Source organism: Arachis ipaensis, chromosome B5 (genome assembly GCF_059453495.1).
Source record: "Arachis ipaensis isolate K30076 ecotype BB chromosome B5, ASM5945349v1, whole genome shotgun sequence".
Classification (NCBI taxonomy): domain Eukaryota; kingdom Viridiplantae; phylum Streptophyta; class Magnoliopsida; order Fabales; family Fabaceae; genus Arachis; species Arachis ipaensis.
This window is the reverse complement of record NC_142440.1, coordinates 71,125,663-71,139,141: the sequence shown is the minus strand read 5'-3', so window position 1 is coordinate 71,139,141 and position 13,479 is coordinate 71,125,663. Positions and strand designations below refer to the sequence as shown.

The window sequence follows — 13,479 nt, the reverse complement described above, 5'->3', positions numbered from 1 at the left end:
GAACAGAGTAAAGAGATATAAAGAGAAGAGTAATATAATAAAGAGATATTTATATATATTAGTTGCTTGATGCAATCCAGAGCTATATTAATATATATCTTAGTTGCTTGATGCAACCCAGAGCTATCTACTACTTGTATAATTGCCGTGGCTCCTGAAGCCACGCGTCAGTTCCTCAATAACTTAGAATAAAAAAATTGAAACGGTGAGTAAGGTAAATACGTTACATTCTTCTCTCCCCTTATCTTTTCCCTCTTTATCTCTCTTTCGCTTCAACCTGTGCCGTCCTCTCTCTTTTTCTTTTGAAACCCTAAATCCAACCTTCCCCTTCTTTTTCTCATAGATAGCCAACTCACTTCTCCTGCTCCGGATAATCTCTGGCCATTAACGCTCTGTTTATCGCTCTCCCTGTCTCCCAAATCCTCATTTATGTAAGGCATATCTCACGCTCTCGAACGCCGTATCTTCAACATCATTTTTGTCAACCTCCATCTGAAAACCCTAATCGATTGAGCTAAGCAGAGAGATGCCGGCGATGCTGAGAGACTGAGATCTCTGTTGCGGGCTTCACACGCTCACGAAGAGCGTTAGCCCGGCGGCTTGCTTAAAGGCAATTGAGGAATCGCATCCCACTTCCTCGGCAACGGCAGTTGCAGCTACAAAGGTCCAATCATCATATTTTCAGGCGTTTTCGTTGTCGATTGGGTTTTTTGTTTTGATATAAGATGTTGCGTTCCAGTAACAGTAATTGTTTTTGGTCCTGTTTATCCATTCCCTTCTGATTTCCTTCTGAAAATTGGGTGGTTTTGTTCGTATTGCTGCTTGTGTGATAGATGAAACAAATCAACTATGCTTAGTATCAACTGATTCAGAAAAGCTCCTCTCTAATCTCACCCGCTGGAAGGAATGTTGGAAGAAAGGACTCAGAATCATCAGAATGTGGAGTTTAATTGATCATAGGGAGGAGAATGAAGAACATGCTTTTCTTCGGCTTCTGATAATGGATAAAGAAGTTAGTTATTATAGCTATTTTGATAGTTTTGTTGAATAAGTTTGTATAGCAAAATTTTAGTCACTTTAATTAGCCATTTGAATTGGATAATAACTGTTCAATGCACAGATTTAATCATGCTGGTTCAGATGCTTTTTGAACTTTTCTTTAACTAAAAATTTTATATGATGTTGACTAGAAACATAAATTGAGTTTACTACTACACATGTGTGGAGTGTGAGTGTTGATATTTCCTTATCTTACTGTGTTCTTTGGGGCTTTTATTTGTATGTGAAAATTCCAAAATATCTTCAATTTCCTAACTGATTTAAGGTGCTGGAAATGACACGCTTTAAAGTTTCTCAAATAAATTTTTACTCATAAGAAGGTCTCAAATTTTTGTATAATTTGTTCTTACTTTTGGTTAATGATTTGGACCCTTTCTTCCGGGTGTGAAAATTCTGAAATTGTGTTTGACTCTGTGTTCTCGGTTTTCCTTTGTTGTTTGTAGATTTTATTCCGGGCTAAAAATGCTAGAATAATTGCAATAACATAAATGTGTAGTATTTGTGTGTTCAAATCAGTGTAACAAAAACTTAGTGGCTTCAATTAGTCACTTGAATTGGATACTGCCTAATTAGTGAAATGACATCCTTTCAAATTTCAGTTTTTGATATTTTCTCATTTAAAGATTTCAAGGTTCTTTTTGTTCTTTGTTATAAGTTTGGGTGTATTCTTTGGATTTTTAATCTTGAGTTTGAATATGCTAAAAGCTTTTCAAAATAAGTAAACAAGTGCAGTTTTGATTTGATCAATTTATGCATTCAAGTTTGAAAAACTATTGTGTCAAAACTGTGAAAAATTCTTTAAAAATCTGTATGGTGTAATTTCAAGCACTGGGTTCCTTTATTTTATTCATGAATTCCACGATCCGATTGCTTTTTGTTTGATTTTCTCTGATTTAAACAAACCAAATGAACCAAATTCAGTTATCATTCCATTCATATTTGATGTGCACACAGAAATAAAAAGCATAGCTTGGATCTACTAAGTCATCAAGAACAGATGAAAAGATTCGGACATCACCTTAAACTATTGTTCAGTGATAAGAAACCATCACAATCTCAGACAAAACAACTCTGCAGAGGTTTCTGTCAGGTAAACACTGATAAGATTTGTTCATTCTTAATGGTTTCAATATTATATATGTTATTGGGTTTTTGTTTCAGGGGACTAAGGTTGTTTCTCGAAACCAAGATGATTTTGCTATGATTTCACCAAGAATTAAACTCAGAGATGGGAGGCACCTGGCTTATCTTGAGAGAGGGGTTTCTAAGGATGTGGAAAAGTACAAGATCATCATTGTCCATGGTTTTGGAAGCTCCAAAGAGATGAACTTTCTCGCATCCCAAGTACAATTACTCATTCCCTGTCAACTTAAACAGAATAGTAGTACTATACAATTAAGATATTCATATGCTGAATAAGGTTACTCAACGTGTATATATACATATATACAGGAACTAATAGATGAACTAGGCATATATCTGCTGCAATATGACCGAGCTGGGTATGGAGAAAGTGATCCAAATCCCAAACGCTCGCTCAAAAGTGAAGCACTTGACATTCAAGAACTTGCTGATCAGTTAGAGTTAGGGCCACAGTTCTATGTCATTGGAGTCTCAATGGGTTCATATGCTACATGGAGTTGCCTTCAGTACTTACCCCACAGGTACAGAATTACAACCTTCCATATGGATATATAGATTGCAAGACAAAATAGTCTATTTGGATTTTTTTGATAAGAGGGAAATTGATAAGAGATTAATTGAGTATCCAGCTGGATTTTGATCTGAGATTGCATCGCAGTTAGGGAAGCGATCCCTGGTTCGAACCTCTTTATTCTCCCTCTCTCTGACCCAATATCACCTTTACTTAATTTCACTGCTCATAACTATACATAATATGGATCTTGATTAATTAGTGAAATTTTAATTTCTGTGTGGAAATTACTTAATTCAGAATGCCAACGATTATGTGTTTTCATCTGTTTCACATTAAGAGTACTGTCTACATGCAGTAGTAGGAGTATATATGCTTTTACATTTCCTATTTCCTCTTATATATATGCTTTCTGTGTGTAACAAACTCTGCTTTATGCTTAATTAAATTTGATTAGCTTTCATATTCCTAATTAAGATAGTATTTTGTTGAACCAGATTGGGGTTGGGTGCTTATTAGAGAAGCTAATAAGGCTAATAATTTGAATTTCCTCATATAGAGCTGAAGCTTGCCGGACTTATTTTTTCTCTTGCTTATATTTATATAAATTATATTTAATTTTTCTTTTTTTTTGTGGTTTAGTAATGTTTTTTTTTTGAGATAATGCATATTTTAGAACGAGCGAAATGAGAAGAACCGGTTGATTGTAGAAAGAGAAAAAGCTTTTAGCTTTTTTTGAAGTTATAGATTGGTTTTTGATATATATATTTAGTGGTTCTAATATTTTATATGCTAAAGTTTTTGCTTCTTTTATGGGTTGTTATGTTAATATAATACATTAGAATGAGGAGTTGTGTTGAGACAATTTTGCTTCTTTTGGTTTTAATTTCTATTTATCTCTTACTTCTATTTAGCAGCAGAGAAAGAAGAAGAACAACTCGAGCATGGCACAAACGCTAGCGATGCCTATAGCTCCCTCTCTCGCCCTAATCTCAAACCCTAGACCTCTTTCCAGAGCCGTCTATTTCCCTGTTCTCAACCCTCCCAAGGTAACATAAAACAAACTCTACCTTACATTTCTGAAATTTGTTTGTTTACTTTCGAATTTGTGTGCTCAGGTGAGAGAGTTAAGCATAGAGTGCGCTCGAGTTGGCGGAGTGGAGATTCCGAACAAGAGAATTGAGTTCTCGCTATAGTACATCCATGGAATCGGAAGGAGCAGAGCTCGCAAGATTCTCTACGATATAAGCATGGACAACAAGATCACTAAGGATCTCAGCGAAGAGGATCTCATCACTCTTAGAGATGAAGTCCCCAAATATGTCATTGAAGGCGATTTGGTTAGTTTCCTTTCGCTTAAACCATTCAGTTAATTAAGAAGAAAGTTTAATTTATTGATGTGTTTATTGATTTTCTTAGAGGAGGTTTAATGCGCTGAATATAAGGAGATTGAAGGAGATTCAATGTTATAGAGGATAGGTAGATAGGTACGTTTGCTGAAGAAGGCAAACAAAATATCAGTGCTATGCGATGCCGAAGTCGCACTCATCATCTTCTCTACCAAAGGCAAGCTCTTCGAATATTCCAGCGATCCCTGGTTCGTACTTCTTCATTCTCCCTCTCTCTGACCCAATATCACCTTTACTTAATTTCACTGCTCATAACTATACATAATATGGATCTTGATTAATTAGTGAAATTTTAATTTCTGTGTGGAAATTACTTAATTCAGAATGCCACCGATTATGTGTTTTCATCTGTTTCACATTAAGAGTACTGTCCACATGCAGTAGTAGTAGAAGAAAAAATTGAACTATGAATGATTTCAAATTTTAAAGGTAGAAGAAAAACAGAAAAGTTATTGCTTATTAATGTGATGATTTTGTGGGTTGGAAGTGTTCAAGTAGCTGCTTCTCAAAGAGTATTTTTATGGAATACGGATTGAATCAAAATGAAGAAGCAAGAACAGAGTTGAGAGCAGTAGATGCGTGGATACTGACTGACAAGCCTTACTCTCATCAATCCATTCATTCGGTAAGCTTCAATCTCCATTCCCAGTTCTTCCCCTTCTTGGATCGGTTTTTGGCTATGATATCTTGGTGTTTCAGGTTTCTTTCTTTTCCTAACCCTTATTGATATAGCTACTTGTGCGATTAGGGTTCATGGAAAAGGATCCTGGGAACAAATTTTTTTGGTCTGATTTGTCAGATTCATTTAAAGATCGGTGGTAGTTCTCAAGAGGAAATCAGCCTAGGGTTCATGTCACTCTGCCTCTCTCTTATCTTGAGAAACAACAAGTTAGGTGGGAATTTTTACGGTGGCCCTGTCCTTTCTCTGTCCCCTTCCATCATGTGGCGTGTTTCACTGTTCAGTCTGAATTTCCTGTGATGTAGGTATGTAGTGGTTATGACTTATTTCAGATTCTTTGATATTTGTTTACTTTGATACTCAAGTTTCCTTTCAATTAACAGGATTTGTTTTTGTCCCTGTTTGGGCATTCTTTTCTGATTCTGTTTTGAAAATTGTATTTTTTGTTTTGATATAAGATATTTTGTTCCAGTAACAGTAATTATTTTTGGTTCTGTTCATCCATTCCCTTCTGATTTCCTTCTGAAAATTGGGTGGTTTTGTTTGTATTGCTGCTTGTGTGATAGATGAAACAAATGAACTATGCTTAGTGTCAACTGATTCAAAAAAGCTCCTCTCTAATCTCACCCCCTGGAAGGAATGTTGGAAGATAACACTCAGAATCATCAGAATGAGGAGTTTAATTGATCATAGGGAGGAGAATGAAGAACATGCTTTTCTTCGGCTTCTAATAATGGATAAAGAAGTTAGTTATTATAGCTATTTTGATAGTTTTGTTGAATAAGTTTGTATAGAAAAATTTTAGTCGCTTTAATTAGTCATTTGAATTGGATAATAACTGTTCAATGCACAGATTTAATCATGCTGCTTCAGATGCTTTTTGAACATTTTTTTAACTAAAAGTTTTATATGATGTTGACTAGAAACATAAATTGAGTTTACTACTACATATGTGTGGAGTGTGAGTGTTGATATTTCCTTATCTTATTCGATTTCAGTTTTATTGTGTTCTTTGGGGATTTTATTTGTATGTGAAAATTCCAAAATATCTTTAATTTCCTAACTGATTTAAGGTGCTAGAAATGACACGCTTTAAAGTTTCTCAAATAAATTTTTACTCATAAGAAGGTCTCAAATTTCTGTATAATTTGTTCTTACTTTTGGTTAATGATTTGTACCCTTTCTTCCGGTTGTGAAAATTCTGAAATTGTGTTTGACTCTGTGTTCTCGGTTTTCCTTTGTTGTTTGTAGATTTTATTTCGGGTTGAAAATTCTAGAATAATTGCAATAACATAAAAGTGTCAGTTTAACAAAAACTTAGTGGCTTTGATTAGTCACTTGAATTTGATACTGCCTAATTAGTGAAATGACATGCTTTCAAATTTCAGTTTTTGATATTTTCTCATTCAAAGATTTCAAGGTTCTTTTTGTTCTTTATTATAAGTTTGGGTGTATTCTTCGGATTTTTAATCTTGAGTTTGAATATGCTAAAAGCTTTTCAAAATAAGTGAACAAGTGCGGTTTTAATTTGACCAATTTATGCATTCAAGTTCGAAAAACTAATTGTGTTAAAACAGTGGAAAATTCTTTAAAAATCTGTATGGTGTAATTTCAACCGCTGGGTTCCTTTATTTTATTCTTTATTGTTTCTTTGATCTTTTGGTCTTTATTTTCTTGGGTACTTATTGTATCAATGCATATTTTGTTTTCCTCTTTTATGAGAGATGGGCGTGATGGATGATGATTTGCTTTTGATGGTCCGCTCTGGTGTTTGCAGTGGCGGCGGTGGCACTACTAGGTATGACTCTTCATTCATATTATTCTGTTTTTTTTTTTCATTTTATTTTTCACCTTTGTGGCTTGATATGGTTCAATTTCAATTGCTGCCTTCCTCATTTTGTATGTCGAGAAGTCATTACCTGTTTTCTTACTACTGGTTATTTTCTTTTTTTTTTTTCTGATGTTTTTTGTCACAACCAAATTGAGTGTTAAATTCCCCTTTGTGCCCTTTTTTTGTCTTCGGAGTCAAAATTACCTTTGTGCCTTATTTATATACAAGTGTACACCACTCTGGTCATTGGTGTAGGTTGTATTGTGTCGCGTCTTTGCCTTGATTCTTTCCCATTATCTCAGTGGGATTCAAAGTGGGTAAGGGTTTTGTTTCTGAAATTAATTTTGTTTATCATCATTGTCTTTTCTAGATATTATTGTGTTTCACATAATTATGAATTCGCTGTATTTAATTCTAAGGTTTCTTTGAATGTCTTTCAAAATTTACAGGCTTTTGTGGGATTAAGTTTTTCTTGCAAGCTGTTAAAATTTGATGTAAATAGATTTTCGTGATTTTTGTGTTGAAGTTGTGTGTGATTATGATACTGTTATCCTTCAGTGTGGTTGACATCTGGCCAATGCTCGATTCGGATTTGTTTTTGGATTGTGCTCTCTTTTTTCTTATTGATTTGGTTGTTATATTTTCATATTAAAATCTATGCTGATAAGAATCAAACTAGGATATGAAGATTTCTGCGATTGAAATATCTTCAAAGCCTGTGGTTATTAGGAGCTCTACTACCTTTAAAAGCGAGAAATTTGAAAAAGGTATACCATTTTTTATATTCATTTCTATGAGAATTGGCACAATAGAAAAGCAAACAAGAGTTTAGATTTTGAATTTTGAAAGCAAGGAAAAATTGATTTTGAGCACAATCTTTCCGTTTTTGGATCAGATTAAACTCATATTTAAAAATCAGATCATTACTTGATTTCTTCTCTCTCTCTGTGTGCATGTGTGCGTGTGCGCGTGCGCGCGTGCGTGTGTGTGGTTCAAAATACCTAGATATATTTCTCATAATTGTCACAACAGCTGCAAATTGTATCATTTTATTTTAATTGCAAAATATAGTTCACTGAATTAATCTTCAATTTTTTTTTCTTATTCAAAGGAGTGAAAAAAGATAAGTTAATATGTTTACAATGTGCAATTTAGGCCGCTGATTTTTTTTTGTTTGTCTGTTTCACAGATCTTTGGGTTATTTATTTATTTATTTATTTTATGCAAAATAAAAGATCTAAGAAAGTGGCGTTTGGATTTTTGTCCGGGTGGAACTCATAATTTCGGATAACTTTGTTTATTTATTTGTTTTATTAAAATTAAATTTGTTTTGTATCATCATGTTTTCTATGCATTATTGTGTTTACCATTATTATGAATTCGCAGTTATTTATTCTTAGGATTTTTGAATGTCTTTCAAAATTTACATGCTTTTGTGAGATTAATTGTTTTGTTTTAAACTGCTATATTTTTTATGTAAATAAATTTTCATGATTTTTGTTGTTAAGTTGTATGTGATTATGTCAATGTTATCCTCTACTTATATTGATATTTGGATGCCAATTAACTTTTTTTATAATGTGATTTCTTCGTTGCTAAAGATGTATAAGAGAGCGATTGAGGTTGTTGTTGGTTTCGGTTCTCAAATTGCAATACAGTTTTACTGCATATGGAAATGAGGTCAGAAAATTTTCAAGAAAGTTAAGGTAAGAAATTTTTCCCTTTGACCTCTGTGTATAAACTGTGATAAATTGTGATCTCTGTGTATGGAGTTTATATTTCATTTCCAAATAATCCATCGAGTTTGTTGGATGTCTGAACTTCTTTGATTAATATTTTTGGATGAAATTTACTTTTATTGTCACATTGGACCTGTAAAACGTGTATTTTTAAGATGGTATCTGACAGATAAAATTTTTAACTTTAATAAAAAACCAGATATTTATTTTTTTCAGTGATGATACTAAATCATTTTTTAATCTTTGGATTACTAATCCCATATTCCTTAATTTTGACTCTATTTCTCAATCTTAAAAGATATAATTTATGCACATGAATGATAAAGTTCTTTTGTTTTAAAAAGTGGAAAAATCTATAAAAATTCGATATGGTTCAATTTCAAGGGTTGGCTTCCTCATTTGCTTCATATTGGAGCTATTTATCTCTTATATTTCTCATTTTTCCACCATTTGGTTCGCACTGAAACTCTTAACTTTTATTTTTTTAACTCTTAAATGATTAATTTTTATACATTTATATTTAAAAAACTTCTGTACTAAAAAGTAGAAAATTCTATACAAATCAATCCAATGCACTTTCTTTCTATTGAATTTGTAACCACCAAATATCTCTTGTTTGCCTTTTCATATTCTCCTTTTATATTAGTTACTTTTTTTATTATTTCATTCGTTATTATTATTACTAAATGCCGTTTAACAAGTTCTGATCTTCTTTTGCCATAGTCATTGACAAATCCTTGGCATGTTTGTGCATTTACTAAATGCCATTTTTTTAATGTTCTCTTTTTAGGGATAAAAAAAATGAAAAATAAAAAATAAGCATTATCTTATGGCATATGTAAATTTTTACTCTAATATAACTTTATTAAGATATTATTATAGTTTTGTTGCACTTTATCCACTTGGATATGTTTATAAATAGATTCAGTTTCCCTTGGTTTAATCACAGCTGTCTAAGTTCTTTCTACTTCCTTGGTGTTGTTAATTTAAAAAGTTTGTTAGTGTTTTAGAAATTGTTAGTTTACCAATTCTCTTTGTCCCTTAACTTAGACGAGAACATACATACCAAAAATGAAAACATATTATTCTTTCAAATAAAAAAATTATTACCTTGAATTTCAGTTGCCTAATAATTTTTTTTATAAGCAATGACATGATCTTTTATTATTTCATTCACTATTATCATTATAAACCTTTTTTTTGTTTGGTTTATTTTTTCGTATGTTAATTGGTAGGTGAAAAAAGTTTTTGATTATTTTTACCTCAATATATATTGCTGCTAGCTTAGGATCTATAGAAAAGATTATTGATAGGGGCGGCTGTTTACTACATATTTCTAGATTTATATCTATTGTTCTTAGTTTAGTATCTATAGAGAGGATTACTTATTGGGGGTCGTGAATATCTTTCCCTAGATATCTAGATATCTGAGGTCACTAATTATCTTTCAAATTTTCATGTTACTTACTTCATCCCCTCCCCCCCCCCCCAAGTAAAGGTTCTATGTATTTTAAAATTCAAATTTCTTAATTGATATATGTCTTAATTGATTGTATGGTAATTAGCTAATTTTAGGTACTTAATTACTTTGGTTAGATAAAGATAACTCTTTATTTACTTCACTTCCTAATTGATTAATTTTTCTTTGGAGATCAAAAAAACACACCTGTGTTGTACATAGATGCATACTTCTTTTAGGTTTGTTAGTTAAAACGTGGCTAATTTTTTGGTTCTAGCAGCAATTGAAACAAAAGCATGTGAAAAAAAAAACACGATGAAAGTGAGACACATAATAAGATCTATATACAATCCATATGAAAACACTTCAAATGCTCTCCGAATATCCTAGAAATTGTAGGCATCAGATTGGATTTAGTTTTCTAATATGTAATTCATAGTAGTTTTGAATAATTTTGATTCTTTTTCTGAACTCTGTCTTCATGAAGAGAGATTCTTTTTCGATTTTCTGTTAGGTTCTTCGTTTTCAGTATGCAGTGATTTTATTAGGGTTTGCAATTGTGCTCCTGATTTCCCACTGGGGTTTGTGTGTTTTAAATCTGAGTTTTGTAATTTTTCGTTGATTTTAGTACTCAATTTTCTATAACGTACACTGAACTATTGAGCTATTAATACTCATACACACTTGATTTAGGGTAGGTTTAGGGAGGGGGATGATTTGTGGGAGTGATTTCTGATTGGAATATGGGTCAAATTGAAAAGCTAGATTTGTGGTCATGGAGCTGTCTTTTCGCTTTCATGATGGAAATTGTGAGGTGATCCAATGGCTTCGACAGGTTAGTAGGCATTAGATTGATTTAAGTTTTCTTATGATGTATTCATTCATTGGCACCCTTGCTCTATTAGGTCTTTCTTTATTTCTTTCAATTTTTTGTTGGAAAAAGCTACAGCAATAATAGAAGTATAATGTCTAAAATTAGTTTGAGTATTTAAAATATATAACTATAAGTTCTGGAATAAATTTGGAAATAAGGAAGTTTATTACAATGCACAAAATGAGTTAAATAAACATTATTTTTAGAAAACTGTCTCATGGGATTGCTGATAATTTAGATGACCCAAAATACAAGCATTACAAATATTGGTCTAACCCCTTAGAAACAAGGTGAGATCCTATACTTAATTACTTTAGTAAACATTTTGTAGAAGTTGCACACAAGAAGACTGCCAATCTAGAATCTGACTATTGTTGGCACTTAGCTACTACGTAATTAATCATTTTATTACCTTGGTTTGGGGTATTGATAGATTCTTGCTTTTGCTATCTTCTATAATGTTGTATCCTGCTGTCTTTTAAAATCCGTTGTTTATTCATACTACTTCTCTTTATGGTTTGTGTTATATTTTTGTCCTGCTGCTGCAGATTACCACATGCTCCAAATATGGAGATTTACTCTATGTATGGGGTCGGAATTCTAATGTAAAGAGCCTATGTTTATAAGTCAACCTCTCAATCGAAATGCTACATTCCGTTTCAGATTGACACATCAGCAATTGGTGGAGATGAGGACCCTTTTTTAAAGGATGGAGTTTATAGTGCCAACGGGGATGAAACCGATCCTCTTTTAAGCGCTGGTTTCATTTGTGCAAGAGGTTGGCGGGAAAAAATCCGCTTTAATCCTTCAGGCATCTAAACGTTCATAAGGGAGTATGAAGATGCTGCTCCGGCTAATCTTCTCGAAGGAAGGGGAACCCAGAGTGGTGCTCATGTTGATATATTGGGGAAATTTACACTTATTTAAGATATTATACGAGTAACAGCAGGAGCCTCTGGTGAGGACTTAGGAGGACATAGAGTTCACTCAGATTTTCAAAGGGTCTCAATGTTAACTCTCAGTGCAATAAATGTTCCGGCTGGCAGCTGTTCCTTTGTTAAATTATTTTTTACTTTTTGGATTATAAATACTCATTGTTACCTTAGTTTAACATGAGTATTACCCATGAGGTTATAAAGAACTGTTGTTAGGAATTAAATGAAAATGTGCACTAATCTTTGATCATTTTAGCATTGGCATTGTGACACCAAACCAATCATTTTTGTGTTGTGAGTTTTCTGAAATGTTACCTATTCTATATGTTTGTGTTTTGGATTAATTTTAAGACACTTCTCAGTTGTATCATATCATTAATAATTTTCTCTTTTGGTGCATGCGTTTATCTTCTTTCGATAGTGCTCCTACTAACACATATACTTAAAATGTTGACAAGGATATGTGTACACTATAAAATCAGTCATGATTTTTTATTCCACTTATTATTTTTTTTATTGGATAAAGTAATTTTAAAAATATTTGGATCTTTTTAGCTCTCTCTCGTGTCAATTTGAGAGTCAAATACGCAATTTTCTGAATACACAATTTTGATATTAATGGCACAAAATTATAAATAAAAATTTTTCACAAGAAAAAAATTAGAACATCATGTATTATTAACGTATATTAGAATAGCATCAATTTATAGATATTTGTTTGAATCAACATAAAAATATAATTTTATTATTTTAAAACACAATGAGTTGTATTAACATTACGCATAACCAAATTATTAGTTAATAAGTTGTCTTTAAGTGGGTTAATAACTTCGTTCACTTACCATATTTTTCAGGCTCTTGTGACTCAACTCGAATAGTTTACTTATGATTAGTTGATTTACTGTATAGTAAGTTTAACTATATATTTTATAATAATAACTCTGTTCTTATTGTGTGAGGAGAATTACTTGCATTTGAGATCTTAGGTCAATAAATTTGCGACTTGCGTATGTGTGAAATTTTTTTTTAAACTTGATATTATTTGTTTAGCTCATAACTAATAACTAATATGAATTTTTTGTGTGTTATTATTATGTTTTACTGATAACATTTTTAATTTATTAGGAAACCAGATATTTCTTTTAGGTTCAAGTATCAAACTAAAGCAATTTTTACTCTTTTGATTACTGATGATTTTTCTCAATTTTGACTCTTATTTATCTCAATGTTAGAAGATTTAATTTTATGCATTTGAATAATAATATATTTTTGTTGTAATACGTGAAAAACCTATAAAATCTTATACGGTTCAATTTCAATTTCTCCCTTCCTTAAATTTTAATGCGACGAAAGAATTCTTTTTATATACATAAATTATATTGATTTTGGTTCTTATTTATGTTTATCTTTTTAATTGTATTGTTTATATTTTTAAGTTGTATTTGTTGTTGCATAATTTATGAAGTTGAACAAGATACAATGTTCTATGAGATAGGATTTCTATAGCCAATTCTAAGACGTGCTCATCAAAATTAATGTTTTGAAAAGCAACGATACTTATGCAAACTATGAAGAGTTAGGAAAAAATACTTATATATTGAGTAGTGATAGAGTAAATAAATCTGTTACATTTTGTTAAGAATTGAACAATAAAAGTACTTTTTATCAACGTAAAAAGTGACAATCCAAAAACACTGAAAAAACAAATCCAAAAGAAGGAACCGAAATTTTCAACCCGTGCGTTGCACGGGTCACCTGCTAGTATTTATATATATATTAGTTGCTTGATGCAACCCAGAGCTATATCTAATATATATTAGTTGCTTAATGCAACCCAGAG

The 13,479-nt window shown here is 31.9% G+C and overlaps 1 protein-coding gene across 2 annotated transcripts; it reads left to right on the top strand.

The window, feature by feature from the left end:
• Positions 1–243: 243 nt before the first annotated feature.
• On the top strand, positions 244–11,917 carry LOC148564586 (uncharacterized). 2 transcript variants are annotated; one of them, XM_088486107.1, is made up of 13 exons: positions 244–1,012; positions 2,014–2,149; positions 2,221–2,403; positions 2,512–2,723; positions 3,631–3,762; positions 3,832–4,053; positions 4,133–4,310; positions 4,610–4,747; positions 4,871–5,106; positions 6,524–6,599; positions 8,234–8,338; positions 10,524–10,665; positions 11,253–11,917. In XM_088486107.1, the coding sequence occupies exons 2-5, from the start codon at positions 2,057–2,059 to the stop codon at positions 3,671–3,673; spliced, it is 531 nt and encodes a 176-aa protein (XP_088342233.1). In that variant the 5' UTR covers positions 244–1,012; positions 2,014–2,056; the 3' UTR covers positions 3,674–3,762; positions 3,832–4,053; positions 4,133–4,310; positions 4,610–4,747; positions 4,871–5,106; positions 6,524–6,599; positions 8,234–8,338; positions 10,524–10,665; positions 11,253–11,917. The 2 variants fall into 2 exon arrangements, with proteins under 2 accessions (XP_088342233.1, XP_088342232.1); XM_088486106.1 differs by lacking the exons at positions 244–1,012; positions 4,133–4,310; positions 4,610–4,747; ... (3 more) ...; positions 10,524–10,665; positions 11,253–11,917 and having other exon boundaries at positions 2,034–2,149; positions 3,628–3,762; positions 3,832–3,969.
• Positions 11,918–13,479: the final 1,562 nt, after the last annotated feature.

Bases quoted from the DNA above. Each gene is read 5' to 3' on its own strand.
- LOC148564586 (XM_088486106.1), top strand. From the start codon at position 2,057: ATGAAAAGATTCGGACATCACCTTAAACTATTGTTCAGTGATAAGAAA. The intron at 2,150-2,220 runs GTAAACACTGAT...TTTTTGTTTCAG, and splicing joins TCTGCAGAGGTTTCTGTCAG to GGGACTAAGGTTGTTTCTCG. The intron at 2,404-2,511 runs GTACAATTACTC...ACATATATACAG, and splicing joins TGAACTTTCTCGCATCCCAA to GAACTAATAGATGAACTAGG.